This window comes from Bufo gargarizans, chromosome 7 (genome assembly GCF_014858855.1).
Source record: "Bufo gargarizans isolate SCDJY-AF-19 chromosome 7, ASM1485885v1, whole genome shotgun sequence".
Classification (NCBI taxonomy): Eukaryota; Metazoa; Chordata; class Amphibia; order Anura; family Bufonidae; genus Bufo; species Bufo gargarizans.
Window position 1 is genome coordinate 51566129 of NC_058086.1, and position 27066 is coordinate 51593194.

At 44.7% G+C, this 27066-nt stretch overlaps 1 protein-coding gene across 9 annotated transcripts in view; it reads left to right on the top strand.

Annotated features, from left to right (window-relative positions):
* Positions 1-27066, top strand: part of ST3GAL3 (ST3 beta-galactoside alpha-2,3-sialyltransferase 3) — a 308463-nt gene that overhangs the window by 174728 nt on the left and 106669 nt on the right. For all 9 annotated transcript variants that reach the window (XM_044301369.1, XM_044301368.1, XM_044301371.1 and 6 more), the window contains one exon: positions 17605-17697. In XM_044301369.1, coding sequence (XP_044157304.1) covers positions 17605-17697 — 93 coding nt within the window. The remainder of the gene's footprint in view (positions 1-17604; positions 17698-27066) is intronic.

The window sequence follows — 27066 nt, forward strand, 5'->3', positions numbered from 1 at the left end:
GGGTGTCTTCTTTCCAAAATGGGGTCACTTGTGGCGTAGTTATACTGCCCTGGCAATTTAGGGGCCCAAATGTGTGAGAAGAACTTTGCAATCAAAATGTGTAAAAAATGCCCTGCAAAATCCGAAAGGTGCACTTTGGAATATGTGCCCCTTTGCCCACCTTGGCAGCAAAAAAGTGTGACACATCTGGTATCGCCGTACTCAGGAGAAGTTGGGCAATGTGTTTTGGGGTGTCATTTTACATATACCCATGCTGGGTGAGAAAAATATCTTGGTCAAATGCCAACTTTGTATAAAAAAATTGGAAAAGTTGTCTTTTGCCAAGATATTTCTCTCACCCAGCATGGGTATATGTAAAATGACAGCCCAAAACACATTCCCCAACTTCTCCTGAGTACGGCGATACCAGATGTGTGACACTTTTTTGATGCCAAGGTGGGCAAAGGGGCACATATTCCAAAGTGCACCTTTCGGATTTCACCGGTCATTTTTTACAGATTTTGATTGCAAAGTACTTCTCACACATTTGGGCCCCTAAATTGCCAGGGCAGTATAACTACGCCACAAGTGACCCCATTTTGGAAAGAAGACACCCCATGGTATTCCGTGAGGGGCATGGCGAGTTCCTAGAATTTTTTATTTTTTGTCGCAAGTTAGTGGAATATGAGACTTTGTAAGGAAAAAAGAGAAAAAAAAAAAATCATCATTTTCCGCTAACTTGTGACAAAAAATAAAAAATTCTAGGAACTCGCAGTGCCCCTCACGGAATACCTTAGGGTGTCTTCTTTCCAAAATGGGGTCACTTGTGGCGTAGTTATACTGCCCTGGCAATTTAGGGGCCCAAATGTGTGAGAAGAACTTTGCAATCAAAATGTGTAAAAAATGCCCTGCAAAATCCGAAAGGTGCACTTTGGAATATGTGCCCCTTTGCCCACCTTGGCAGCAAAAAAGTGTGACACATCTGCTATCGCCGTACTCAGGAGAAGTTGGGCAATGTGTTTTGGGGTGTCATTTTACATATACCCATGCTGGGTGAGAAAAATATCTTGGTCAAATGCCAACTTTGTATAAAAAAATGGGAAAAGTTGTCTTTTGCCAAGATATTTCTCTCACCCAGCATGGGTATATGTAAAATGACACCCCAAAACACATTCCCCAACTTCTCCTGAGTACGGCGATACCACATGTGTGACACTTTTTTGCTGCCAAGGTGGGCAAAGGGGCGCATATTCCAAAGTGCACCTTTCAGATTTCACCGGTCATTTCTTACACATTTTGATTGCAAAGTTCTTCTCACACATTTGGGCCCCTAAATTGCCAGGGCAGTATAACTACGCCACAAGTGACCCCATTTTGGAAAGAAGACACCCCAAGGTATTCTGTGAGGGGCATGGTGAGTTCCTAGAATTTTTTATTTTTTGTCGCAAGTTAGTGGAATATGAGACTTTGTAAGAAAAAAAAAAAAAAAAAAAATCATCATCATTTTCCGCTAACTTGTGACAAAAAATAAAAAGTTCTATGAACTCACTATGCCCATCAGCGAATACCTTAGGGTGTCTACTTTCCGAAATGGGGTCATTTGTGGGGTTTTTCTACTGTTTGGGCATTGTAGAACCTCAGGAAACATGACAGGTGCTCAGAAAATCAGAGCCGTTTCAAAAAGCGGAAATTCACATTTTTGTACCATAGTTTGTAAATGCTATAACTTTTACCCAAACCATTTTTTTTTTGCCCAAACATTTTTTTTTTATCAAAGACATGTAGAACTATAAATTTAGCGAAAAATTTATATATGGATGTCGTTTTTTTTGCAAAATTTCACAGCTGAAAGTGAAAAATGTCATTTTTTTGCAAAAAAATCGTTACATTTTGATTAATAACAAAAAAAGTAAAAATGTCAGCAGCAATAAAATACCACCAAATGAAAGCTCCATTAGTGAGAAGAAAAGGAGGTAAAATTCATTTGGGTGGTAAGTTGCATGACCGAGCGATAAACGGTGAAAGTAGTGTAGTGCCGAAGTGTAAAAAGTGGCCTGGTCATGAAGGGGGTTTCACCTAGCGGGGCTGAAGTGGTTAAAGAGGTTTGTATGTAATCAGCTTGTCTGTTGGCTAGTGATTTTCTGTTTCCGAGTTGCCATATATATATATGTCTAGGCCCCACACCCATGTTACTGTGTATAAATCCAAAGTAATGGGAGCCTGCCATCCAATAACCCAGAACCCCACCACGAGAGGGGGTTCGAGCTCCGGAGGGCAAACCTAACCAGAAGAACCCCTAGAAAAGTCAGCTGTATAAGCCCTATATTCTAAGCTTCGTGGTACCTGATCATCTGAACCTAAATTTAATATGAACTACATGCAATATTATGTCCAAAAAGGCCATAATGCTGTGTCAGTTAACTGGAACCGTCTTCAAGGTATAGAACCATATAACATATCTCAGGTTTGCACATAATTTACGTTTGGTATAATATCGTTCCCGCAGTGCTCCACCATCTAGGCCTCAACCCCAACATGAGAGGTCAACCCCGAGAGGATAGACCAACGCGGAATTTATAAATGCGCAATCTAATGTACGTGCAAGTGCACTCAAAGTATAGGAACTAACTGATCCCAACTAAGTGACTGTCCCAAGTATTTTTCAGGGCTTTGTGTCAACTTCAGAGCAAAGTTATGAATACTGCCTTTGTCTGGACCCATTAAGCTGAGAGTCGCGGACATTTCAATCTATGAGAGTTCCACCCTGTATGGCTCTTGAACCTTGGCCTCTGATGGTGCAGCGGGAGTTTCGTCGCGGTGTTCTAGGTTCCCTTTGTGGCCTTGGTGGTAAGTTCATCATGGTACCGTCTGGGAGAAAGGGCCATTCTGTGATCTTCACTGAAGTGATGCCCACTGCTGCAGAGAAAGCTGGTAAATCTCTGGGGTTATTAAAAGGTCACTTTTTGCCCATTTAAGCGGACCTGCAGGCGGAAAGGAAAACCCCATGTATATTCTACACTCGCCTAAAGAATTATTAGGAACACCATACTAATACGGTGTTGGACCCCTTTTGCCTTCAGAACTGCCTTAATTCTATGTGGCATTGATTCAACAAGGTGCTGATAGCATTCTTTAGAAATGTTGGCCCATATTGATAGGATAGCATCTTGCAGTTGATGGAGATTTGAGGGATGCACATCCAGGGCATGAAGCTCCCGTTCCACCACATCCCAAAGATGCTCTATTGGGTTGAGATCTGGTGACTGTGGGGCCATTTTAATACAGTGAATTCATTGTCATGTTCAAGAAACCAATTTGAAATGATTCGAGCTTTGTGACATGGTGCATTATCCTGCTGGAAGTAGCCATCAGAGGATGGGTACATGGTGGTCATGAAGGGATGGACATGGTCAGAAACAATGCTCAGGTAGCATGTGGTATTTAAACGATGGCCAATTGGCACTAAGGGGCCTAAAGTGTGGCCAGAAAACATCCCCACACCATTACACACCATTACACCACACCACCAGCCTGCACAGTGGTAACAAGGCATGATGGATACATGTTCTCATTCTGTTTACGCCAAATTCGGACTCTACCATTTGAATGTCTCAACAGAAATCGAGACTTATCAGACCAGGAAACATTTTTCCAGTCTTCAACAGTCCAATTTTGGTGAGCTCGTGCAAATTGTAGGCTCTTTTTCCTATTTGTAGTGGAGATGAGTAGTAGCCGGTGGGGCCTTCTGCTGTTGTAGCCCACCTTTCTTTCCCATTCTGACATTCAGTTTGGAGTTCAGGAGATTGTCTTGACCAGGACCACAACCCTACATGCATTGAAGCAACTGCCATGTGATTGGTTGACTAGATAATCGCATTAATGAGAAATAGAACAGGTGTTCCTAATAATTCTTTAGGTGAGTGTATTTTATACAGGACAGATAAGGGGTGTAGAGCTTTTCTTTTCATCAATGTGAGGCGCGAGAGATCTGATAAAATCTGTACAGGGGCGCCATTATATTGCACTTGGCCTGCCTCTCTGGCTTTTTTCATTATGTCTGTCTTCTATTTGTAGTGATATAAACGGCAGATAACATCTCTGCATCAGCGGACTTAGGCCCCAAAGCACGATGAGCTCTGTCCAGCTCTATAGAGGGGGGCTCTAAGAGGTTGTTGAAGATACATTGAAGTGCATTGTCTAAGTCTTTAGGTGTCACCAATTCTGAGAGGCCCCTCGCTCTAATGTTGTTTCACCTTCCTCTGTTTTCTGCATCGTCCAGCATGTTTGCGAGGTAGTACAGTTAAAAAGTGTGGGACTCTAAGATGGATTCCTGAGTGTCCTGTTTAGCAGCGACAACCGCTATAGATTGCTCCATCTCTGTTACTTTCTCCCCCATAGAGAGTATCTAGTTTTTAATGGCCTTAACCTCTGCCCTGTAAACTTTTTCCAGTCTGGAGATGTAGGACTCCATATCATCTTTGGTGGGAATGGACGATATCTGCGTGTGGAGCTCCCTTATGTCCGAGAGGATGGATGCCTCGTGATGGGCAGTAGTGCGGTACTTTACAGTGGCAGGAATACTTGTAGGGGAGGTAGGGAAAGCCATGGGTTGTGTGGCTTTAGGGGTCAATTGCTCACATGCGGGGCTCAGTGAAGGGCATTTAGATTCTCCTTTCCACCTGCCTGAGGTAATGGCGCTTCTGGACTGAAGCCACATGATGGTGGCGCTAATGTCCCTGACAGGAGCTTTTCCCTTGTTACCTTAGTCACCAGATCAGTTGTGCATGGCGCTTCCACATCTCCATCTATATCTGCACAGTCTTGAATGTCTGCTTCTGGGTGAGAGGAGAATTCAAGCGCCCCTGCATGCTCGTCTGTGAGAACTTCCCAAGAAGATGGCGCGGGAGGTGAACGTTGCGCACCTACGGTAAGGAATCTCTCGATGCCTTGCGACGAGGAAGTCTCTGGCTGACTAAGGGTAGTCTGAATGCTTTTCTTCTTTCTCACTACCATCTTGGGAGGTGCATTAATGTCTTTGAGATGAGTTAGGGTCTCTCCAATAGTCCAGAGGCAGGATCTGAAGTGAAGCTCATCTTACTCCTTCATAGCCAAGCCATGCTCCCCCCTACCTTCTTATTCATCATAATGCTTCAAATGAATGGCACCCGGCTCCTAGAAGTGTATCTGTAATTTGCCATGTTGATTCAATTCTTGGTGTTAGTGCCTTGTGATGGGACAATTAAATGTTTGTAAAAGTTTGTATTTATGGGAGTTGGAGTATTAATGCCTGCTGTAGTTGTAATGTCAGATGCTGACCTCCTGTACGCCCACACACGTAGAAGATAAGATGAGCCGTTAAAGAGATAAGACACTGAAGATAAATCTGCAAATAAAACAGCGTCTCCGAATCTTTATGACTCTCTCTTGTCAATAAAATGATTTACGGTAAATACAGGAACAGAAAAAGTCCTGCCTCCACCAAGTGGGACTATGATTCTCTGACATCAGGTCTTTGAATGTCTCGTCTTGTGTTGGGGCCTTTCCCTGCGATTTCTTAATGTATTCATTTTGTTGCTGGTCACTTTATTCCTCTTAAAATAAAAATTCAGTATGGGGATTTTTCTTTAAGTGAACAGATCACTTTTATTTTAGATAACATAAATGGACATTTCTCACACAGTTTTGTTTAACTTTTGACCAGACATTTTGTGCCGATTCATTTTCTGGTTTAACGTTCCGAACTCCCTGCATCTTGTCACACAGCCAGTTACATAATAAACTTCTACCTCCAGCAAGTGGAGCTCAGACACTTGCTGATGATGGATTTATTACTGAATTTATTGTGTGCTCCATCTAGTGGTGGCTGTGTTCAGCCTGAATTGTGTACTTTATGTCTATACAGTAGATATGAAGTTCTGACCCCTATACAATAAATTATGAAAATAACCAGCCCAACATTTTACAACTATTTCAAAATGGTTGTGAATTTTGCTAAACGATAAATAAAAAATCAGTGCATGGCTCTAAGTTCAATACGTTTCTTGTCCCAGTTCTTCCTTATTCAGAACATACCATACCCTAAGCCATTCTGAAGTTTGTTTGCATTGAAGTCTCCACCATCCTTGGGTTATGAAAATATTTCAGATGTCAGAAGGAACAGGGATCACAGGCTTGGTTTACCTGCACACATTCCCTGGAACCTGAGCTGACGGACAATTTCTGTAACACTAAAGCGTGACTGAAGCTGATTACAAGTATTCTTCTACTTTCTATAAAATGCAGCTGCATCCATTTGTCCATAAATTAAGCATCTGCTTCACATTTTGGCAAAGGTTCAGCCCAGAACAAAATGTTTAATGGGCATTTAATTTTGAATTTTGGTTGTGATGATGAACATTCATATGGTGACAAGATGAAAATTCAGCAGTACAACCGATGTTATTCCTCATTAGATCTATAGGATTTTCAACCTTCAGTATTTAACTCCTTGGATTCCTGGTATTACTGTAGCTTCAGTTAGCCTGATTGCAGCCCAGCTGTAATATCTGATATTTGTGCAGTGTCTACTCTCTACAGGGCATTCAGAAAAAATTCTGACCCTTTCACGTTTTATGTTGCAGCCGTTTGCTAAAATAAAACTTTACAAAATCACATTTTCCCCACCATTCTGCCCGTAATCCTCATAATGAGAAAGTGAAAACATAATTTTACTAATGTTTAAAAATGTATTTTAAAAAAACTAAAATTTGGCTTAGCTATAAGTCTTCAGCCCCTTTCACATGGAAATAAATATTCAGCCCCTTTGCTGTGACACTTGACACTTTGCTCTGGTTCCTCCGATTTCTCTGGATAATTTCTGAGATGTTGTACACCTTGATTGGAGTCACCTGCGGTAAATACAGTGGATTGGACATGATTAGGAAAGACACAGTCCTGTTTATATAAGACCTCACAGCTGACAATGCATCAGAGGAAAAACCAAGCCATGAGGAGGAGAGAACTGCCTGTAGAGCTCAGAGACAGGAATGTGGAGACTCAGATCTGGAGAAGGGGAGAGAGACATTTCTGCTGCACTGAGCACAGTCTTCATAATTCTTACCTGGAATAAGTTTGGAAAAATTAGGACTCTTCTAAGAGCTGCCGCCCACCAAACTAAGTAATTGGGGGGAGAAGGGCCTTGGTGAGAGAGGTGACCAAGAACACAATGGTCCTGTGGCTGAGCTCCAGAGATCCTGTGTGCAGATGGAAGAAACTTCCAGAAGGTCGAAACTGTAAAACCAAATAGAGCGGACGGCACAGGCTGGTACAGTAGTCGTAATGGGAATTTTCACTTCCCAGACATTGACTGGGGTCATGGTTCTGCCTCAACTGCAAAGGTGAGGAAATTACTAAACTTGCTGCAGGACCACTTTAAGGGCCAGTTTGTAGAAGCACTAGGGGCGATGCTCGGTTGGATCTGGTAATCTCTAATGATGCAGAGCTTGTTGGTAATGTTACTGTTCGAGAAACACTTGGTAATAGTGACCACAATATAATTATATTCCCCCTAAACTATAAGAGGCAAACTCTGTCAGGCAGAGCAAAGACACTGAATTTCAAAAAGGCTAATTTCCCCGGGGGCAGCTACTGTCACCTAATAATACAGAGGATAAATGGGAGAGCTTCAAATCCACATTGAGTAATTGCACTAAAAAATTTATCCCTTTAGGTAACAAGTGTAAACGGCTAAAATTAAACCCCCCATGGCTTATAGCTACTGTAAAAAGAGAGCATTTAAAAACTACAAATCTGAGGGGTCAGCTGTAGCATTGTAAGATTACAAAGGGCTTAATAAAAACTGCAAAAAGGAGATAAAATTAGCAAAGATACATAATGAACAGCAGGTAGCAAAAGAAAGCAAAACAAATCCTAAAAAGTTTTTTAAATATATAAATGCTAACAAACCTAGGTCTGAGCAGGTAGGTCCCCTAAATAATGGTAATGGGGGGGGGGGGGGTAGTCACTGATGATAAGGAAAAGGCAGAGTTGCTAAATAGTTTTTATTAGCTCTGTATATACAAAAGAAGAGAAAGGAGCTGATATTTGTGGCGCCGGGGTTGTTAGTACATTCAGTGAAATACTCAATTGGCTGACTGTAGATATGTCCAAGAAAAGTTAAATAGGGTAAATGTGAACAAAACTTCGGGTCCAGATGGATTACACCCAAGGGTGCTAAAAGAGCTCTGTTCAGTCATTGCTGTGCCCCTGTTTATAATTTTTAAGGATTTTAATTGGCGCAAGGCAAATGTGGTGCCCATATTCAAAAAAAGGATCAAGGTCCTCAACTGGTAATTATAGACCAGTTAGTTTAACTTCTGTTGTGGGAAAAATGTTTGAAGGAATCTTAAGGGACTGTATACAGGAGTATGTGACTATAAATAATATTATAAATGATACCCAGCATGGGTTTACCAATAACAGAAGTTGTCAGACTAACCTGATTTGTTTTTATGAGGAGGTGAGTAGTAGCCTGGACAGAGGGGTGGCTGTGGATATAGTGAGGTGAGTATAAGCCTGGACAGAGGGGTGGCTGTGGATGTAGTGAGGTGAGTAGAAGCCTGGACAGAGGGCGGCTGTGGATGTAGTGAGGTGAGTAGTAGCCTGGACAGAGGGGTGGCTGTGGATGTAGTGAGGTGAGTAGAAGCCTGGACAGAGGGCGGCTGTGGATGTAGTGAGGTGAGTAGTAGCCTGGACAGAGGGGTGGCTGTGGATATAGTGACGTGAGTATAAGCCTGGACAGAGGGGTGGCTGTGGATGTAGTAAGGTGAGTAGAAGCCTGGACAGAGGGGCGGCTGTGGATGTAGTGAGGTGAGTAGTAGCCTGGACAGAGGGGCAGTTGTGGATGTAGTGAGGTGAGTAGTAGCTTGGACAGAGAGGCCGCTGTGGATGTAGTGTTTCTGGATTTTGCAAAGGCTTTTGATACTGTCGCTTAATAAGTAAAGTAAGGTCTATTGGTTTGGAAAGTATAGTTTGTAATTGGATTGAAAACTAGCTGAAGGACCGAGTCCAGAGAGTTGTGGTCAATGATTCCTATTCACAATGGTCCTGGGTTATAAGGGGTGACCCCAATGTTCACTGCTGGGTCCTCTGTTATTTAATTTATTTATTAATGAAATTGAGGACGGGATTAATAGCACCATATCTATTTTTGCAGATGACACTAAGCTGTGTAGTACTGTACGGTCTATGGAAGATGTCCACAAACTACAAGCTGACGTGGACGCTCTGAGTGATTGGGCATCAACTTGGCAAATGGGGTTCAATGTGTATAAATGTAAAGTTCTGCATCTTGGTAGTAATAATCTCCGTGGTCCATATGTCCTAGGGGATGTAACACTGGGAGAGTCACTTGTAGAGAAGGATTTGAGTGTCCTTGTGGATGGTAGATTAAATTACAGCACAATGTCAATCAGCTGCTTCTAATGCCACCAGGATACTGTCATGCATTAAACGAGGCATGGACTCGCGGGGCAGGGATGTAATACTACCACTTTACAAAGCGCTGGTGCGGCCTCATCTGGAATACGTAGTCCAGTTCTGGGCACCAGTACATAGAAAGGAAGCACTACAGCTGGAAAAAGTACAGAGGAGAGCGACTAAAGTGATAAGGGGCATAGAGGGTCTGAGTTACAAAGAAAGAATAAAATAATTGAATTTATTTAGTCTTGAGAAGAGACGTCTAAGGGGGGGGGGACATGATTAACCTGTACAAATATATAAATGGGCCATACAAAAAATACAGTGAAAAGCTGTTCCATGTAAAATGTGCTCAAAAGACCAGAGGAAGCTGCCTCCGACTGGAGAGGAAAAAGTTTAGTCTCCAGAAGCGTCAAAGCTTCTTTAGGCCTCATACACACGACAGTTGTTTTTCTCTGCCTCCGTTCCGTTTTTTTTTTTGCGGATAGGATGGGGACCCGTCCATTTCAATGGGTCAGCAAAAAAATGCTGATAGTTCATCCGTTTGTGTTCCGCATCCGTTGCCCGTGTTTCCCTTCAGCAAAAAAAAATAGTGCATGTCCTACTTTTTTTCACATTTGCGGACAAGGATAGGCATTTATTACAAGGGATCTGTGGAAAAAAAGGGATCCTCCCAAAAAAACGGATGCCGCATCCGTTTTTTTGGGTGGATGCACAATTTGCGGACGCAAAAAACAACTGTCGTGTGCATGAGGCCTTACTGTGAGAGCTGTGAATCTGTGGAATAGACTTCCTCAGAACGTGGTCATAGAAGGAACAGTGGACGGTTCCAAAAAGGGTTTAGACGAATTCTTAAAATTTAAAAACATAAATGCTTATGAAAAGGTGTATAAATCTGAGTCTCACTTCCTTCTGGGATTCACGTCCCCACCGATCCCTTGGTTGAACTTGATGAACGTTTGTCTTTTTTCAATCGTATTAACTATGTAACTTTGATCCATTCAGCTTTCCCTCAACCCTAAGCAGTCTCCCTGTCCCCCAGCATGGTGATGCCACCGCCATGCTTCATGCAAGCACGACCACCACTGCTGTATTATAGGGTGGCCGTAACCATGGAAATGAGCAGTGTATAATGTGATGGAAAAATGAATGAACCTAGCAAAGGAGGCAACATGGAAAATCACAATACATTAGTAAGGACCTTATATTAACCTTCTCTAAATGATAAATGCCACTTGCTAAAGTGAGACAACCCCTTTAAAGCTGCAGAAACCCAATAGGTTCAGCTATTCCTCAGCCCCATGTAAATGTGCTGCAGATCAGACAGCAAACATGCAACGCACTTGTTTTTTGGCCAAGATCTACTAAAGCTAGCGGAAGCTTAGACTGGCCGGCTAGACCTGCAGAAGAATTAACACAGGGGTGTTGGGTGATAAAAAGGATAGACACACTTTATTTAACCAATCCAATTATTAGCTGGCTTACTTTGAAAAATGTTTTGCTTACAGTATTGTGGCACAATTTTGGCGCAAAATTCTATATATTAGGTCCCGCATCTTTGAGATGTCAGTTCCCTTTCTTTAAGCCCTGCCTCTTGTTGGACATGTTAGAAAGAAGTGTAGAAACCCTAGATGGGCCAGATTTACAGTTACATTAGTAAATCTGGGCGAATCTGTATGGGGATGAACAATTACAGTAGCTGTGGGGATGATTCCTGCATGGAAATGCAGCTTCACCAGGCAGGCAATGATCAGGAATGAGAGGTTGATTGTCCTTCACTGCCCTGATGATTGGCCCATTTAATTGGGCATGATGGGTCAGAGATTAGTGCAATCCACACAGAACCATCTTGCTTTGTGGCATCAATTCAGGCTGGTGGTTAAAACAAGGGCAGAATACTCTCTTACCTCATGTTAGCACCTAAACAGTATCACTGCCGGTCATGGCTACAGCAGGATAATATGTCACAAAGATCGCCCCATCTCTAGCGGGTTCCTGAAGGATGACAGTGATCTCAGCCCCCTCCTTTGCTGTGCAATTACCAGATAAAACACCATTCGGATGCAATGAAACAGGAGATTCTCAATGTGAATCTACAGCAACTGTGCAATTCCATAGTCATGTTAGTGTGGACCAGAATCTCTAAGGAATGACTCTTTGATCTCATCAAGGTGCCACTCGTTACTTCTCACTTCCACCTGCTGTGATTCACACAATTTTGCAGCCATCAATGTCCTGTCCGCCGTTCCTGCACCGCTTTCTGTATTTATTGATTTTTATGTTCTTCCAGTACTTTCTTAAGAATAGTTTCGAGGAAGTTAGGCTCTTGGTTGTCCACATGAGGCTCCTCACCTGGAATCCGAACCTCCTTATCTGACACCAGGATGCAGGTGCAGGGCCCATAGTGAGACCTCTCCTGGTATGATGCTGCCTTCCTACATTCCCTACAGTTTTTTTTTAATGTTGACATCTTTAGAATATCTTGTTGCTGCTTTTTCACAGATGTGACGGTTTAAATGCTGAATTCCAGAAGTTACTGTGATCTCTTCACTATCGGATATAAGTGATTGCTGCCATATTCTGATGCCATTGTGTCGTTTTAATTATCAGTTCATACCTGGAACCTGACATTGCAGACATGGACACTGGCGTGTCTCCTCTCCATTATTTTTTTTTAACCCATTCACACCCACAACTTCATTTAGTAGAGCTATGCACCTATACTTTCTGTCCTCAAGGCTAGTGTTTCTGGTGGCATATGAACACATGTGTATACGCCGGCTTCTGCATTGCCATCATATGGCATCCAAACTCATTTATTGAAACTACTTTAGGAAACACTATACCCTGAATAACGGAGCCCAATTTCTTTTTTCCGCCTGTCCAGTAGTTTCAGTACAGTCTAATACGGTTGTGTACTAGAATGCTGATACACGTGTTCAGTATTTAGATGTACCCTTGTTGTCTGACTGCAGAACCAGGAACTGATTGGGATTCTGGAAATATAAGGCTGGAGGTCTCATGGTCTCACTTTTCATAATAGCATCCTGCATAATGTACAGTTACATGGCCAGAGCAGAGGGGGCACAACTCTACATAACTGAACATACTTATATACCATTAAAGGGTTAATTCCACTAAGAATACTCAGCTTTTTTATATATATATATATAATAATAAAACACCTAATTATGACCATATTTTGTAACTCATTTAAAAAGTTACATTTTCTAACATAGCACAGCATTTACTTACATAGTATGGCGCACCCTTGTGTTCAGTTACTTACATAGTATGGCTCCCCCTGGTGTTCAGTTACTTACATAGTATGGCTCCCCCTGGTGTTCAGTTACTTATATAGTATGGCTCCACCTGGTGATCAGTTACTTACATAGTATGGCACCACTTGGTGTTCAGTTACTTACATAGTATGGCTCCACCTGGTGTTCAGTTACTTATATAGTATGGCTCCACCTGGTGATCAGTTACTTTCATAGTATGGCTCCACCTGGTGATCAGTTACTTACATAGTATGGCGCCACCTGGTGTTCATTTACTTTCATAGTATGGCGCCACCTGGTGTTCATTTACTTACATTGTATGGCTCCTCCTGGTGTTCAGTTACTTACATACACTGAACAAAAATATAAACGCAACACATTCGGTTTTGCTCCCATTTTGCATGAGCTGAACTCAAAGATCTGAAACATTTTCTACATACACAGAAGACCCATTACTCTCAAATATTGTTCACAAATCTGTCTAAATCTGTTTTAGTGAGCACTTCTCCTTTGCCCAGATAATCCCACCTCACAGGTGTGGCATATCAAGGGGCCGATTAGACAGCATGAATATTGCTCAGGTGTGCCTTAGACTGCCCACAATAAAGAACCACTCTGAAATGTGCACAGTTTTGCCTTACTCCGTCACATAGAGTTGATCAGGTTGTTGATTGTGGCCCCTGGAATGTTGGTCCACCCCTCTTCTGTGCGAAGTTGCAGAATATTGGCAGATACTGGAACACGCTGTCGTATACGCCGATCCAGAGCATCCCAAACATGCTCAATGGGTGACATGTCCGGTGAGTATGCTGGCCATGCAAGAACTGGGATGTTTTCAGCTTCCAGGAATTGTGTACAGATCCTTGCAGTATGGGGCCGTGTATTATCATACTGCAACATGAGGTGATGGTCGTGGATGAATGGCACAACAATGGGCCTCAGGATCTTGTCACGGTATCTCTGCGCATTCAAAATGCCATCAATAAAATGCACCTGTGTTCGTTGTCCATAACATACGCCTGCCCATACCATAACCCCACCCCCACCATGGGCCACTCCTTCCACAACGTTGACGTCAGCAAACCGCTCACCCACCCAACGCCACACATGCTGTCTGCCATCTGCCCTTAACAGTGAAAACCGGTGAACAGAACGCCTCTCCAACGTGCCAGACACCATCGAATGTGAGCATTTGCCCAATCAAGTCGGTTACTACGATGAAATGCAGTCAGGTCTAGACCCTGATGAGGACGACGAGCATGCAGATGAGCTTCCCTGAGACGGTTTCTGACAGTTTGTGCACAGTGGCGTCTCTAGCTTTCAAATTTTGGGGGGGCACACTGAGGGCCAGGACAAAAGTAGGGGGGCAGCTATAACAACGATACATTTACACAAGTATGCTTACAAAAGCTGCGATACTTTACCCAATACCTAAAACCGCAACAGGGAAGAAAAGTCCTGCTGTCTGTGGTTTAAAAATAAATAAATAACTCAGATTTCAACATGTCCTAGTTGCCTGTGGATCACACTGTTATAGGGAGTGGGATCTGTGGATGACACTGCTATGCGGGGGATCTGTGGATGACACTGTTATGGAGGGGGATCTGTGGATGACACATTATGCTATATGTGTCATCCAGAGATCCACCCCATGACAGTGTCATGCACAGATCCCCCTCCCTATAACAGTGTCATCCACAAATCCCACTCCCTATAACAGTGTCATCCACAGATCCTCCTCCCTATAACAGTGTCATTCACAGATCTCCCTCCCCGCCTCTCACAGGAGTGTACATTTGACATTTCTAAACTGTAATCCATATCCTGCAGTAACTTCAACTTTAAATCAGGATTCAGCGGCCGCTCATCTCTACTAGTACCTTAACCTTACACCACTCAGCTAGCTTCGGTAACAGGGCCAGGCTACAGCCTACAGGCACTGCCTGTTAGTTGTTACTGAGCGAGCGCTGATTTCTGCAGGTCAGAGGATACGGATTAAAGTTGAAAAGAAATGTAAACTTCTGTGAGCGGTCCAGTGGCGGATCCAGAGCCTGGTCTCGGGAGGGACACTTCCAGATTATTTTCTGTCCACCGCGACAAAACAATGGTGCTTATAGAACAGACTAAACAGTGTAGAGGTATACTGTATATTGTGGGGCACAGTGTAGCGGTATACTGTGGGGCACAGTGTATGCTATATGTGGATAACATAAACATATTTCACATGAAAACTTACAATTACTTGGCTTGGCCCTTGAGGATCTCGGACACCACATCCACACTTTGGGCGGGGGCTCGGTGGAGCTGATGTTGTGTTTTATCCTAATGAGAAATATTTCATAATAAGGATTTGGAGAAGGGGCAGTGGGGTCGCAGAGCAGGGAGAGGTCGGTGCTGCTACTAGGGGGTCATACCATGGGGGAGTAATAAAGCCCACCATAATGACCCCCCCCCCCATAGAAATAATTACAAGGGTGCAAAAAATACTCCCTTGTAATGCCCCCAGATGAGCTAATGTCCCCATAGTGCCCCCATAATGTGCCAGTATAAAATGTTCCTTGCTCCCCTTCCTCCTAGTGCCCCCCATAATGTACCAGTATAAAATGCCCCATATATAGTGCCCCAGTAGATGCCCTCAATGTCCCCCATAATTTGCAAGTATAAAATACCCCTTCTTAGTGCCCCCCGTAGATGACCCCATAGTACTCCTCTCCCCCTTCCCCATAGTACCCACCATAATGTGTCCCAGTATAAAATGCTACTGTATAGAGCCCCCCATATAAAATACCCCTTCTTTGTGGCCTTAGTAGATGCCCCTATAGTGCCCACCAATAATGTGCCCTTAATAAGTGCCCCCAATAATGTGCTAGTAATGAGTGCCCCCAATAATGTGCCAGTAATAAGTGCCCCCAATAATGTGCCAGTAACAAGAGCACCCTATCATGTGCCAGTAACAAGAGCCCCCCCATCATGTGCCAGTAATAAGAGCCCCCATCACGTGCCAGTAATAAGAGCCCCATCACGTGCCAGTAATAAGAGCCCCCCCATCGTGTGCCTGTAATAAGAGCACCCCATTACATGCCAGTATTAAGAGCCCCCAATCATGTGCCAGTAACAAGAGCCCCCCCCCATCATGTGCAAATAATAAGAGCCCCCCAATTTGCCAGTAACAAGAGCCCCCCCATCATGTGCCAGTAATAAGAGCCCCCCAATTCGCCATTAACAAGAGCCCCCCCATCGTGTGCCAGTAATAAGAGCTCCCAAATGTGCCAGTAATAAGAGCCCCCCCCATCATGTGCCAGTAATAAGAGTCCCCCATCATGTGCCAGTAATGAGTGCCCCCAATAATGTGCCAGTAATAAGTGCCCCCAAAAATGTGCCAGTAACAAGAACCCCCCATCATGTGCCAGTAATAAGAGCCCCCCATCACGTGCCAGTAATAAGAGCCCAGCCCCCATCACGTGCCAGTAATAAGAGCACCCCCATTGTGTGCCAGTAATAAGAGCCCCTCCAATGTGCCAGTAACAAGAGCCCCTCCATCATGTGCCAGTAATAAGCCCCCCATCATGTGCCAGCAATAAGAGCCCCCCCATCATGTGCCAGCCCAGTAACAAGAGCTTAGAGCCCCCACAATGTGCCAGTTACAAGAGCCCCCCCCCCCCAATGTGTCAGTAACAAGAGCCCCCCTAATGTGCCTGTAAAACTATTGTACATATAAAAAAAATAAAACACTTATACTTACCTCCATGTCAGCGATGCGATGCAGGCCTCTTCCGGCCTGGGTCCCGCGCTGTACGGCTCAAGCGGCGCGATGACGTCATTGCGGCGCCTGCACCGGCCTCTGATAGGCTGCAGGCACTAGGCCGGGAGCCTATCAGAGGAAGGGGAAGGGACACGCCTCTCCCTCCCCTTCCGCACTAGCTAAGGACGGCGATACAGATGACTATGGAGATGAGTGCAATGGAAGAGCTCATCTCCCTGTGCCCTGCGACTGCCGATCCCCCCCCCCCCTGTTCAGATGGGGGGGGGGCACAGCTGTAGCCCCCTCTGCCCCCTTCCTTGGCGACTCTACTGTTTGTGCAGAAATTCTTTGGTTATGCAAACCGATTGTTGCTGCAGCTGTACGGGTTGTTGGTCTCAGACGATCATGGAGGTGAACATGCTGGATGTGGAGGACCTGGGCTGGTGTGGTTACACGTGGTCTGTGGTTGTGAGGCCGGTTTGATGTACTGCCAAATTCTCTAAAGAGCCTTTGAGACGGCTTATGGTAGAGAAATGAACATTCATTGCACGGGCAACAGCTGTGGTAGACATTCCTGCAGTCAGCATGCATGCTCCCTCAAACGTTGCGACATCTGTGGCATTGTGCTATGTGATCAAACTGCACATTTCAGAGTGGTCTTTTATTGTGGGCATCCTAAGGCACACCTGTGCAATATTCATGCTGTCCAATCAGCACCTTGATATGCCACACCTGTGAGGTGGGATGGATTATCTCGGCAAAAGAGAAGTGCTCACTAACACAGAAGTAGACAGATTTGTGAACAATATTTGAGAGTAATGGGTCTTTTGTGTATGTAGAAAATGTTTTAGATCTTTGAGTTCAGCTCATGCAAAATGGGAGCAAAACCGAAAGTGTTGCGTTTATATTTTTGCTCAGTGTAGTGTGGCGCCACCTGGTGTTCAGTTACTTATATATCATGGCGCCACCTGGTGTTCAATTACTTATATAGCTTGGCGCCGTTTATTTTGCTGGGAGCTGCTCCTTCAGTTGATCTCTAGGTTAATGTATATTATATGTAATTCTCATGGAGGTTTCTTTAGTGTTTTTGTCATCTTTTTATCCTGTACATCTGTTTTGATCGTTTTGTGTTTCGTTTTTTTCCAGATCAGCAGAACTTGCAACCAAGTATGCAAACTTCTCCGAGGGCATCTGCAAGCCAGGTTATGCATCTGCAATGATGGCTGCCATCTTTCCAAAGTAAGCAGGTTCTTCTTACATTTCCTGTCATGGACCTTCCTCCTCTCTGGAGACCCCTGTATAGAGTCGACACATAATGTCTGGCCACCTCACGTTTGGCAGGGCTACATAAGAACCATTCCTTTAAATTGCCAGATGTCGCATTTGGCCCCTCTTATGTCTTCTGCCATTTTCTTGTAACACAAATAGTTGTAAAGTGTCATTACCCACTCTGCACCGATTTGCAGTATTTCCAGCGTCTGTGGGGGGCAGGCGGTCCTGGGCATTTCTCAAGCTTAGTGTGAGGCTCGTTATTAAAGTCTCTTCCTGTATGACCTTTGCCCTGTGGCCCTCTCCCCACAACAGCGGTTTGGAAGGTCATCTCCTCGCCGGTATTGGGTAACTTCATCCCACCCATATATCTAACCGCAGATATGACGCCTCTTGTAGCAGACAAAAGACCTCTTCTGTGGGTAACGCTCTCTGTTCTATTGGGCGATTTTATCTCTTCGGGGTCAGTCATATCCGCTGCTCAGCGCAGAGTTTATAGACTGGGAAAGAAATGCATCTTTATGTGGAGAAGGAAATGACTAATGTGATTCCTATTCTATATGATCCAGTAGATTGTCAGCTCCGGAGAACAGAGCTTCATGTTATCATATTGGTATGTTCCTCTCGGTTCAGGTTTGTGTGCGGGGGCGTCCCTATCACAATCTTATAGCATCAGAGGAAACTGGGGGGTTAGGGCGCTTTCCCAGAACCTCTTGTATAATGTGTATAGTGTTTATTCTTGTATTTCTCCTCTTTGAAACAAGAAATTATTATGTACAGCATAAGGCAATTGTATGGATAATGCACCCCAGGAGCTCACAATCTATTCCACTTATGTACTGTATCACTCCCATCATCCCTGACCACTGGATCTCACAATCTATTCCACTTACATACTGTATCACTCCCATCATCCCTGACCACTGGAGCTCACAATCTATTCCACTTACATACTGTATCACTCCTATCATCCCTGACCACTGGAGCTCACAATCTACCCTACTTATGCACTGTATCACTCCCATCATCCCTGACCGCTGGAGCTCACAATCTATTCTACTTATGCACTGTATCACTTCCATCATCCCTGACCGCTGGAACTCACAATCTATTCTACTTCTGTACTGTATCACTCTCATCATCTCTGACCACTGGAGCTCACAATCTATTCTACTTCTGTACTGTATCACTCTCATCATCCATGACCACTGGAGCTCACAATCTATTCTACTTATGTGTACTATATCACTCTCATCATCCCTGACCACTGAAGCTCACAATCTATTCTCCGTACTACACATAGACAAATGCATCACTCCCATCATCCCTGTGCTCAGAAGGTCACAATCTTTTTATACTATCTTAACCGATTAAACACCAAGCCAATTTTGGAGGTGAGGTTTTATTTTTTTCTCGTCGGCAGAGCCGTACGATGGCTCGTTCTTGCAGATTTTTGTACTTTTTCATGGTAACATTTAATGTTCCATATAATGTACTGAGCAACTGTACGTGGGATGGCATGGACAAAATGTTTTTTAGGCTTTCACTGTGCTTCAGATGAATTACACCATGACTTGATTCCGTGGGTCAGTATGATTACAGCGTTACTAAATATTTGACAGCTTTTGTTATGTTTTACAGCTTTTAAAAATAAACATTAAAAAAGGTCCAGTATTGTAAAAAAAAGGGCTGCACACAAATTGTATAATGCAAAATCCGTGCAGAAATGCATCTCCAAGATCACCACAATCATCTCCGACACTGTGGTCTTTTTCCAAGCTGAGATGAAGGCAAGGACTGGGACCGAAGGCTCGTCACTGTGGGTCTTCTAGAGGGGCGATAATCGTTTGTCGCCAGCACATCCACACATATAAGCCTGTCATTTGTAATGTAACCAGCATGAGAGTGGGAGAGAGAAGTGATTGCACAAACCCTCGTATTAAAGGGGTCATGCCGTGGGCGTGGCTAGCTAGGCATGTGAGCGGACGCACGCAGTGAGAGCTCCCGCATCTGCCCGGCTATTTATCCTGTATTCACCCCGAGTTTTATAATATTCACCGGCCCGAACAGTTGGGGAGCAGTGCGGAGACAGACCTTAGGGTGCTGGAGTGCAGAATCGGCCACCATGTCGAGGAAAAGAGAGGGCAGAGGCACAGATAAGGAGCTCCAAGATGGCGCCAGGATCAGCACGCCGAAGCGGCGGGAACGTGCTGCAGAGATGCAGAAGGAGGCGGCAGTGAAGCTGAGCCAATTTGTGCGATCCTCGCAGGCCAGTAACAGCAGACAACGCAAGGAGATCCAAGACACTGGGTCAGTGGACCAGGGGGATGAATCGGATCCTGATGGGTCGGTAACTGGCATGAGCACGCACCAGAGCGCCAACAGATATAAAGCTCTGAGAGAGAATGGAGAGGAGCTGGAGCAAGAGACTGGTGAGTCAGACTCCGGGGAACCCACTCTCAAGGACGTACTGCAAGCCATTTCCAAATGTGGCAAGTCTTTGAGTGCACTAACGGTCCAGGTAGGCGCTATTAAAGAGGACATTTCTATTATTAGACATGACTTTAGAAAGTTGGCGGAGCGCACTACAGCGTTGGAAGATAGAGTGGGGGAGGTGGAGGATGAAGTACAGCCTCTGAAAAGAGATACCGCAGAGCATACCAGACTGCTGAGCGTGTTGGCGGCAAAACAAGACGATATGGAGAACCGCCTGCGCCGCAATAACGTACGGATTGTTGGAGTGCCTGAGAAAGTGGAGGGGAGAAATCCCACTGAATATTTTGAGGCATGGCTGAAAGAGCATGTGGGTCAGGATACTCTGACGCCGCTGTTCGCGGTGGAACGCGCACATAGGGTGCCGACTAGGCCTCTACCTCCCGGTGCACCTCCGAGAACAGTCCTGGCTAAGCTGCTACACTATAGAGATCGGGACATTCTACTGCGTAAAGCTAGAGAGCTGCAGGATTTATCCATTGACGGTCATCGGATCTCGCTGTTCCCGGACTATTCTATGGAGGTCCAGAAGAAGAGGGCTCGCTTTTTGGACGTCAAGAAAAGGCTGAGGGGCCTGGAGGTTCCTTATTCTATGCTATACCCAGCCAGGTTGCGTGTTGTGGCTTTGAATACCACCAGCTTCTTTGAGGACCCCAGAGAGGCGACCAAACGGCTGGATAGAAATGAACGTCAAATCAGGTTGGATCTCCAGCCGCCTGCCTGAGGAGACTTTGCATTTGTCTGGCGGATATTGACACCACTGCCTTAACTGCATACAGTTTTCTTTTACGAGTTATACGTTGGTTTATTCTGCAGCATTGTGTGCCCCAATTAAGAGAGTGGTGGAGATGGGGGAGAAACTGTGCTGGGTTATGGGCGATATGTAATCATACTGCACTGAATGTATGTGACAATGTATTCATCACAGGTGTAGAAGGGGACGCTTTTAACTGTTTGCAATCCGATTGTGGGTCGGGATAATATGGGTGAATCAGTAGATTATCCTGAGTATCACTGAGGGGTATATATGTCTGATCTAAACTAAATGTTTACATCCGGGTGAGATGGGGGAAGCTAAAGGGATATTAGCTATTTCTAGAAGTAAGTGACAGTTTCTAGGTTACCAATGACGAGTTAGGTAGCTAGTTTAGGCTACGTCCCTCCGGCGGATAGCTGGGGATTATTGCTGGACTTACCGTTTGGTACAGTATACTCCCACGGGCCTAATAGCTAGGCGTGGTGTGGGGCCAATCGGTTAGCCCAGTGAATTGAAGGTTACAGTTGAGGTGCTGCCACCTGATGGCGGATTTACAGTTTGGGGAAGTTCTGGGGCGGGGTTCGGGACAAGACAAGTTGCGGTATGAGTGGATGCATGTAGGGATGTGTGGGGAATGGATGTGGAAGTTCCGTCCTCCAGAGCACAATGTCAGAAGTGTCGGAGTAAAGGGTGAGATCCTTTTTGTGGATATGAGATTGTACTGTAATACTAATGGCTGATTGTGTTAACTTCTTTAGCTGGAACGTTCGTGGGATCAAAGACAAGGTCAAAAGAAAGGCGATTTTGGAAAGCGTTCGTCCGCTACATCCTCTCATATGCTGCTTTCAGGAGACACACCTGTTGCCGGAACAGGTACACTTGCTTGGAATGGCATGGGTGGGGGCGGGATTTCACTCCACGTATTCTACGTACGCTAGAGGGGTCAGTATCTTGGTACATAAGAGTATACCGTTCTGTTGCCATGCTAGCAAGGTGGATGCTGATGGGTGCTATGTATGTATTTACGGTACCCTATATAACCAGCCCTGTGTGATATGTGGAGTGTATATCCCCCCCCCATACTCCCCACTGGTAATTAGGAAAGTTCTTACCTTTATGATGGACTACCCTGGAGTGCCAACAATCGTGTTGGGAGATTTTAACAATGTGATAAATCCTGAGATGGATAGGATGGGGATACAGACACGGGATTCGGGAGACTGTACGGCATTTGGTAGACTCTTACGGGAGGTTTCTTTAGTGGATATTTGGAGGGAGCGGAATCCGCAGGTCAGGCAATACTCGTGTTGTTCTAGTACATTTCACTCGTTGTCTAGAATTGATCTGGTGTTAGTCACTGCAGAAATGGGAACAGTGGTACGTGACATCAAGTACCTTCCTCGACAGCTGACGGATCACTCTCCTCTTTTAGTTTCGGCAGCTTTTCGGCCAGCTAGAATAGGTAAAGGTACGCTGTGGTCATTTAACCCTTTCTGGTTGCCTATTTTGCCGGAGATAGGCGTTATCAAAGGACAATTAGAGGAGTTTTTTAGGATTAACTTGCCTACCAATACGAGGTTAATAGTCTGGGACACCATGAAGGCCTTCTTGAGAGGGTTACTTATAGCACAGGTTAACAGGAAGAAGAGTGAGACTAGAGCTAAGGTGCAGGGGTTGGAGCGAGCGGTGGAGGCGGCAGAAGCTAAATATATAATGGAACCAGTGGATAGACACAGAGAATTGTGGAAGGGGGCACAGAAAGAATTGGACGATAGGTTATTACTTAATGCTAGGAACAAGCAATTCTTCCAGAAACAACGGTATTACGAGGAGGGAGAAAAGACAGGGAGAATGTTGGCTCTGATTTCCAGGGCCCAGCGTCCATCTAATTATATAGCAGCTCTTAGGGATTCAGATGGAGTTCTATGTACTGCTCAGGAGCGCATAATGGAGATTATGAGGGGATTTTACTCTAATTTATATGCGTCTCGGTTGTCCGCTTCTGATGAGGACATGGACTCCTTCCTTGAGGGATTACATATGCCTATTCTCACTTCTGAACAGTGTGGTAAGTTAGACTCTCCTATAACGATTACTGAGGTGGAATTGGCGCTGGCGAGTATGTCAAATAATAAGGCCCCGGGTGGAGATGGCTTGCCAGTGGAGATCTACAGACGTTTTGCCTCAGTCATGCTGCCTCAACTAGTGGAAGTCTTTAAGGAGGCAAGGGAGCAGAAGGAACTGCCTTCTAGTATGACTGAGGCAACCATTGTGGTTCTTCCGAAGCCGGGTAAAGATGTTTTGGAGGCGGAGTCATATAGGCCAATCTCATTACTTCAGGTAGACATTAAATTACTGGCTAAGGTTCTGGCGAATCGTCTGAATTCGGTTATAGCTACTCTTATTCACCCGGATCAGGCTGGCTTTATGCCGAATATGGCTACTGCGGTTAATATTAGGCGCTTATATCTAAATATTCAAAGTCAGAGACTGAACCCGGAGGCGGCGGTCGCATCTCTAGATGCGGCCAAAGCCTTCCATAGTGTAGAATGGAGGTATCTTTGGAGGGTATTGAAGAAGTTAGGGTTTGGCCAGTCATTCATTGGGTGGATTCAGCTCTTATACAGTAGACCGTCAGCGAGGGTTAGGGTGAATGGCAATCTGTCAGATAGCTTCAATCTCCATAGGGGGACGAGGCAGGGGTGCCCTTTGTCGCCTCTGCTGTTTGCGATAGCCATTGAGCCCCTGGCGGTGGCCATTAGATCTTCGGTGGGGATAAAAGGCTTCCGATATGGGCCCTTAGAGGAGAAAGTGGCACTATATGCAGACGATCTGCTACTATTTATGAATAATTGGAGGGAGTCTCTACCGGTGGCGATGGACGTAATCAATGGGTTTGGGAGAATGTCAGGCCTGTGCATAAATTGGAATAAGTCGGTGCTGATGCCTTTGAAGGCGGATGCTACTAACATCAGTGCATGTGTGGAGGGTTTGCAGGTGGTTCAATCTTTTAAATATCTGGGCATCCAGGTTTCACGCAGTGAGCTAGAGTTTGAAAGGTTAAACATTACTCCGCTGTTACAGACGTTTAGACAGAAAGTCAATGCGTGGACAAAACTGACACTATCATTAATAGGCAGGGCGAATCTGATAAAAATGATTCTGATGCCACAACTTCTGTATGTGCTACATAATGCCCCTATATGGCTTCCTCTTAGGATCTTCCATGTAGTTAACGCAATATTCAGGGATCTTATTTGGAAGAAAGGCATCCCTCGTATTAAATTGGAAACATTGTGCAGACCGAAGACTGGGGGAGGTTTGGGGGTTCCAGATCCAAGGATGTATTACTTGGCGGCACAACTGCAGCATATGAGAGGATGGGAGTCGACGGATGGCTTGGGAACTGCGAGTAAAATTATTCAGTCACTCGTGGGCTGTCAAAACCTGAGGTCTGCTCTGGAGGACGGTACTTTTCAGGCGAAGGGTAACGAATTTAAGACGCTTCAATCTATTCATAATGCTTGGTGGAAGGTCAGAGAAATCATTGGTATTCAGGGCTACTCAGATATCACCCCTATTTGGCCGAATTTTATGTATGCTGAGGTGAACAAGGTTAGTGGAGTGAAGGTATGGAGTACTCTGGGACTAAAATATATGGGTCAATTGTTTGATAATAACGTTCTTAAAGAATTCTCTAGTCTACAACAGGATTTTGGGCTGCAGAAGTCCCACTTTTATCTATATCTGCAACTTAGGCACGCGTTAAGCGCTCAGGACAAGGTGGTGGCGGTCTGCCCAGCACAGAAAAATGCAGTAGTAGATCTGGTAAAATCAAGTGGAGGTACGAAAGGAGTGATATCCTTAAACTACTTGTGTCTTATGGAGGCGCAGTTTATGAAGCAAGAATTCCAATTGTATGACAAATGGAAGAGGGATGCCCCTGATTTAACAGAGGAATTATGGGATGCTGTACTAGAGGATTTTACCCAAGTTGCGGTTAGTGAGGCTCAGAGGGTATCTCAGCTCTTGTTAATACACAGAGTATATAGGACCCCGGTTCTGCTGAAAAAGATGGGGTACAGGAGTGATGATTGCTGTCCAAGATGTGATGTAGCGAACGCAGATCTTGTTCACTTGATGTGGAACTGCCCCAGGCTGAGGAGGTATTGGGTGGGGGTAGGCAAATTGGTGAAAACCGTTTTTGATGTGGAACTTAGTATGAAAGTGACGGAATGTTTGTTAGGATGTGTGAAAGCTGTGAACCGTGGGCAGGAGAAAAGATTAGCTATTATTAGAGTATTGTATCAGGCGAGGAAAGTAATAGCATTTTATTGGTTGAGTAGACTACCGCCTTCAGTGGAAGAACTGGAGCGAAAAATTCACGCGCTGATTGGTTTGGAGAAATATGTATATCAAAAAAGGGATTGCTTAAAGAAGTTTGAGAAGATATGGTCGAGCTGGATCCAGCACTTTAATCTACAACTGTGAAGGAATGGAAGGGGCGTGAGTGGTGGGGGGAGTGAATGTGGGCTGCTTGATTAGGGCTGGGGGGGCTGAGAGGACTCATTAAAGTTAAGGGGGATAAACAATTTCTGGAGATCTTAGGAAGCAGGTGGATCTTATGTATACTTTTACAATTACACATACTTGCTTAGAAAGTAAAGCTCTGGTTACCGCCGCATGACACTGTGTTTATGTACTGTGATGTGTTCAATTGTGGTAATGATTTGATGCATCCTATATTGTACTGCTGTTCAACTGCTCTTGTCCCAGGGGTTGTGGAGGGGGGGAGGGGGGGAGACAGTGTTCTGTCTTTGTTGTTTATATGAAAAATCTTTAATAAAAAGAATCTGATTTAAAAAAAAGGGGTCATGCCAAATTTATCCACAGGATAGGAGATAACTAGCTGATTGCTGTGATCCCCACCGATCCTGAGAACGGGGTCCTGTTCTCCTATTCTAATAGGAGCATGTGCCCCTCCGCTCCTTTCATTTTCTATGGGAGCGCTGGAGATAGTGAAATACAGCACTTGTTATCTCCGCCACTCCCAGAGAGAATAAATGGCGCAGCAGGGTACATGCACGATCTGACGCTCCATCAGGACGGCGAAACGGGACCTCCAATTCTCTGGATCAGCGGGGTCCCAGCATTCAGACCCTCATCGATTAACTAGTTGAAGGGGTGGTGCCCAGTTTATAAGTTATCCCCTATCCACAGGAACATACGTACTGTAACGTGTAAAGTGTAGTCTAAACAATAAATCACTCCCATCATCCCTGCTCCAAGCAGCTCACAATCTAATCTCTCTATCTCACACACAATATATCACTCTCATCAACCCTGTCCCCAGGAGCTCACAATCTAATCTCAATCTCACACATAGGGTATCACTCCCATCATCAATGTCCCAGGAGCTTAAAATGTAATTTCCCTATTTCACAGTAAACGTCTCTCATCCCTGCCCTCAGGAGCTCACAATCTACTACTCCTATCTTTCTATCTTTCACACAATTTACTACTCAGCCCTAGAGTGATCTCTCACATACACTGGGCCAAACTTATGGAAGCAATTTAAACTTATCAGTAAGTTTTTGGATTGTGTGAGAAAATTACTGAGAACAGAAGGAGAAGATACAAAGTCCCTGGAGCCGCCGGCAGCTTTTAAAGCAGTTCTGGGGCAGGGCCGCTGCTGCCTAATAGCCGCGGAATAAGCAGGACTGGCATGTGATATCACAGCTCGACCCAGAAGCATCTGTACAAGGTTGTGATCATCAGAAATGAAAATATTCCATGTTGGTTTATCTCCAAGACGAGTCCCATTCCCAGGACTGCTGAAACGATGCTGTATGTAAGAAGGAAACGTTTCCAGGATGATGCTTTATCTTTTAGTAAAGACCAGAGTGAACAGGTTCCAAATTGATGGTGGCACCTGGTGAAGTCGTGTAGGCCTATCCTAGGGTGCATATTATAGACAGTGCGTCACCATGTAGAGGGCGGTATTAAGAGTATTACTACATGATGTGCAGAAGGTGGAAAGTGATAGGGGGGAGACGGTGAGGTCCATGAACTTTGCGCGATTCTCACAC